The sequence below is a fragment of the Engraulis encrasicolus genome, chromosome 18 (assembly GCF_034702125.1).
Source record: "Engraulis encrasicolus isolate BLACKSEA-1 chromosome 18, IST_EnEncr_1.0, whole genome shotgun sequence".
NCBI lineage: Eukaryota > Metazoa > Chordata > Actinopteri > Clupeiformes > Engraulidae > Engraulis > Engraulis encrasicolus.
Window position 1 is genome coordinate 11,391,854 of NC_085874.1, and position 5,000 is coordinate 11,396,853.

The 5,000-nt window shown below is 47.6% G+C and overlaps 1 protein-coding gene across 1 annotated transcript in view; it reads left to right on the forward strand.

Annotated features, from left to right (window-relative positions):
• Positions 1-5,000, forward strand: part of LOC134468786 (metabotropic glutamate receptor 1-like) — a 60,872-nt gene that overhangs the window by 33,383 nt on the left and 22,489 nt on the right. The window contains exon 5 of the mRNA XM_063222656.1: positions 4,660-4,912. Within this exon, the coding sequence (XP_063078726.1) occupies positions 4,660-4,912 (253 nt within the window). The remainder of the gene's footprint in view (positions 1-4,659; positions 4,913-5,000) is intronic.

Genomic DNA, 5,000 nt, shown 5'->3' on the forward strand with positions numbered 1-5,000 from the left:
ACTTCCGATGCCTCAACTTCATGCATCGATCCAGGCAGTAAGCAACTCCGCCGGCCTCGTCAATAAAAGCCTTTATGGCTCCGCGTGATGACAATAGCTCCCCTGCCGTGGCTCTATGATGGATGCCTTAATAAACGCCCGAAAGGTCAGGCCTGGGGCCCCACGTGTGTATGTGTGCATGTGCGCATGTGTGTGTGCGTGTGTGTGTGCGTGTGTGTGTGTGTGTGTGTGTGTGTGTGCGTTTGTGTGTGTAGGTGTGTGTGTGTGTGTGTGCGTGTGTCCACCAATATCCAAAGCAGAAAAGAAAATGAAGTTTTAATGAGAGTTAAAACCCAGGCTATTTCATTCTGAAAGTCAAGCAGATAGTTTGCTCTACACATGCTCTACACACACACACACACACTCACACACACACACACACACACACACACACACACACACACACACACACACACACACACACACACACACACACACACACACACACACACACACACACAAACTTCTCCTTGGCTCCTCTTAAAGCTTTGACCTTCAGCAAAGACTACGAAGAGGTTTTCGGAAGAAGGAATTATATCGCAACATAGAAACCTCATCCTACCCAATTCCCCCGAGCAACGCTTGCTGGGCGCTCATCTGCAAAATCGTTGTGCCTTTGATTGTTTGTTTGTCTTTTCACTCTCATTGTTTTTCTCATAATTTGCTGCTAAAATGAGTTTTCCTATTTCCCCGCAGCTGCGTAGAAATTACTCTAGTGTGCTTCATGGAAATGCAGACGCCGAAAGCGTTCCGGGATTTCTTGTTAAAGTGCACAGTAAACATACAATTTTCAGTGCTAATTCGACATTGTTCTGAGCATATATGGTCCCACTCGATTTAATATGAAGTTGTTGATTTCAACACTATTTTACACTATTTTAGAGCATATTGCTTCACACTCTTCACTCAATAGCTAAGCTATTGCTTTGGCCATATCAACTCAAATATCTTGGATGTGCATGTCATCCACTATACTTCCAAATCCCTACTAGTCAGAGTAATGTTGGCGCTTTCCTCCTGAGACCGGTTCAAGCCCACAAGTGCAGTGTGCCTTCACTTCACTTTCACGCCCAAACGTCTAAACGTTGGTACAGACATACTACGAAAATGGAAAACTCAGGAATGAGAACATAGGACAGAAAAAAGTAATTATTTTGTTCCCACTTTATTTCTTTTTTGGTGACATTTTGGGTCACTGGACCCTTCCTCAGACATGGTGGTCATCTAACCCTGTGCTGCTGCTCAGGCTGTAACTAATACTTGTCCCTGTAGATCTCACATTAAGTTTCTTCTTGCCGGGCGCAGGATCAAAACGTAAAGTTCATATAGGGTCAAGAAGAATCGCACACCGATGAGCTCCCTTTTAATACATTTTTATTTCCGTGACGTTTCGGGCCACCAGAAACCTTTCCTCAGACTCACGGAAATAAAAAAGGGATTAAAAGGGAGGTCATCTGTGTACTTTTTTTCCTTACCCTACATGTAACTAATACCTGTCCTGTACCTAAAAGACTTTCTTTTGATAAAAATAATCTATTAGATGTAACCTGTGTGCAGTGTGCAGTGAACACTTGTGTGCTATGGAGTGCTGTGTCACAATGACAGTGAGAGTTGGAGTTTCCCAGATGGGCTTTCACTTTCACTTCCCTAAATGTAGTTCTCTGCCTTCACAATCGACGGAAAATAACATGATCACAAAGTTGGTATCCCAAATGAAGATTGTAAACGTGTCTAAAGTTTCACGCCCACGTAGCGTCTATCTTGCTTACAAGATTCTGGTGCTGTTGGCATGGTTCCTACGAGTTAATGGCTTGGCGGAGGCAACTCCGTCTCCGTGCTGCGCAGATCCGCCTCGCTATCAACTTCCTGGAACGGGTCACCTCGGCGACCGTTATCCCTTACAAAACACATCCTTTGAGACTTTTAAAGAGCACATTTAAGACTTTTAACCTTTAAGCAGCATCTCTGAGTTTTTTTATTGTTGTTGTTGTTGAATCTATTATTCTTTTTCAAAAGCCTGTCAGGTCTTAATGGATGACTTAGATAAAAAATTAAGGCTTCATCACCTCTCCTCTTATCTTGAGCAATTAAAGGCTTTGAATGTTTCCGGCCATTTAATGTTGAATGGATTGTTTTTCTGTTGTTTGGATATACAGCTGATGTTGCTGAATACCTGTTTATTGATCTACTATTTATGTTTTTTATCATTTAATTTTATTTCATTTATTCTTCACATCTGCTCTACTGCTAAGGGTGCTTTTTTGGCGTGAGTTGTGCTTTGTACTGTTCTCAAGGTTGATTTGTGACATGTTCGGTACAGCTACACTTGCTTATAATGATGCACTGTGTCTGCTGAAATAGGCCTGAATCACACACACACACACACACACACACACACACACACACACACACACACACACACACACACACACACACACACACACACACACACACACACACACACACACACACACACACACACACACACACACACACACACACACACACACACACACACACAACCAGACAGAGAGACAGAAGGACATAGTAAGAGAGACTTGCGTGAAAGGTTTTGGGGACAGAATGTGTCATCCTGAAACAGAAAATAGAGAGACAGAAGAAAACCTTGTTGTTCTTTGTCTGCGGCTCCAACACACAAGACGAGAGAGGAAGAGAGACAGACAAAGACAGACAAATGGTCAGAGGCGGAGCGAGAAAGGCTTTGAGAACTGAACATTTTATCCTTGATAGATTTTTTTGTGGAAATATCTGTTTTTAAACCCCATCAGCTTGCTCCAACCATCTCTTGCCCCAGCCTTTCCACGCCATCTACTCAGGAAGCCTCCTATTGAAAGCGAAAGTGAAAGCGAAAAGTGAAAGTGAAAGCCCATTGGGAAACTCCAAGTCCCATTGACTCAAGTAACTCAAGAAACTCCAAGTACCCATGACTACCCAACTACCCTATTGCACGCCGTTCCACCTGTGGTACGCTGTAGTAGTTTTAAAAAAATATTTTGCATTTTATTATTTTTCAGATGGGACAGTAGAGGAGAGAGAGGAAGCGAGGTGGGAGGGAGAGACAGGATATGCAGTCACGATATTGTATCGCGGTGCAAGAAGGAAGTATGGTGATACGCCTTTTCCAAGTTCTGTTACCCTTCAATTAAGGAAACAGCCACATGACAGGATGTGAAAGCACTTCCAAGCATCAAATCAATACATTTAAAAAATCGTGACTTGAGTGTATCATTACGAGGAACTACCAGTGGAAAGTAGCGTACAGTACATTACTAAAACATAGTACTGTGCATCTCTCCACAATGCAACACAGAAGACCCTCTCCCCTCCTGTCCCTGCCTCCTCCCCTCTTCAGGCAAAGACAGCCTGCGCGGACACTACGTGAAGGACAGAGCAATGTTAAATGTCTAAATTGTACCAAAATAAATCTAAAATAAATAAGCCCTCTAAACAACGCCCCCCCCCCTCACATGGAGCCTGTTTGAGCACCACAGTACATGAAGAACAGCAAGATGAGTACTAACAGACTCTCTCTCTCTCTCTCTCTCTCTCTCTCTCTCTCTCTCTCTCTCTCTCTCTCTCTCTCTATCTCTTCACCGCCTTTCACCACCCACCCCCAACTCCTTCCACTGTCCTCTCGCAACCCCCTCTCCCCCCACACTCCTCCCTCTGTATCTCCCCTATCCCCATAATCCACAACCACCTCCCCTCCACCAACTGCATCTCCCCTCCTCCTCTCATCTACCTCTCCTCCTCTCCACCCCACCTTCCCCTCCTGTATCTCCCCATTCCTCCTCTCATCCCTCTCCATTCACCACTCCCTCCTGTATCTCCCCATTCCTCCTCTCATCCACCTCCCTTCCACTCCCTTACTTCTCTCATATACCTCCCCTCCATTCACCCCTCCTCCCCCGTATGTATCTCCCTCTGCTCCTCTCACCCCCTCCTCCTCCTCCTCTTCCTCTATCTCCCCTTTCCCTCCTCCCCTCCACCTCCCCTCCTCTCCACTCCCCCTTATCCCCTTTCATCCCCCTCCTCCTCTCCACCCCACTTCCTCCTCTTGTTTCTCTTTCCTCCCCTCCTGTATATCCCCTGTCATCCCCCTCCTCTCCACCTCCCTTACCCCCTTTCCTCCTTTCACCCACTTCCTCCTCTCCCTCTTTCTGTATCTCCCCTTTCCTCCTCCTGCTAATCATCATCCCCCTCCCCCTTCTGTATCTCCCCTTTTTCTCATCTCCACCACCTCCCCTCCTCTCCACCCTACTCCCTCCCGCACCCTCACCTCCCCTCCTCTCCCCTCTTCCTCCTTTCATCTCCTCTTCCTCCTCCTTCTCCTCCTGCTCCTCATCCTCCTGTATCTCCTCCACCCTCATCCTCCTCCTCATCCTCCTCCTCATCCCCCACCACTTCATCCTACTTCTCCTCCTCCTGTATCTTCTCCTCCTCCTCCTTATCCCCCACCACATCCTCCTTCTCCTCCTCCTGTATCTCCTCCTCATCCTACTCCCCCACCACCTCCTCCTCCTCCTCCTCCTGTATCTCCTCCTCATCCTCATCCCCCTCCATCTCCTCCTCCTCCTCCTCCTCCTCCTCCTCCTCCAGGCAACGAGAGCCTGAGCGAGCACTTTGTGCAGGACAGCAAGATGGGCTTTGTGATCAACGCCATCTACGCCATGGCCCACGGGCTGCACGACATGCAGCGGGAGGTGTGCCGCGACTGGGACGGAGTCGGCCTGTGCCCGGCCCTGGATCCCCCGGACGGCCGCCAGCTGCTCGAGTACCTGCTCAAGACCTCCTTTGCCGGCGTGTCAGGGGAGGACATCTACTTCGACGAGAATGGAGACACGCTCGGGAGGTGTGTGTGTGTGTGTGTGTGTGTGTGTGTGTGTGTGTGTAGGGAGGGGAGTTGTGTGTGTGCGTCCACGTGTGTGTGTCAATGTGTG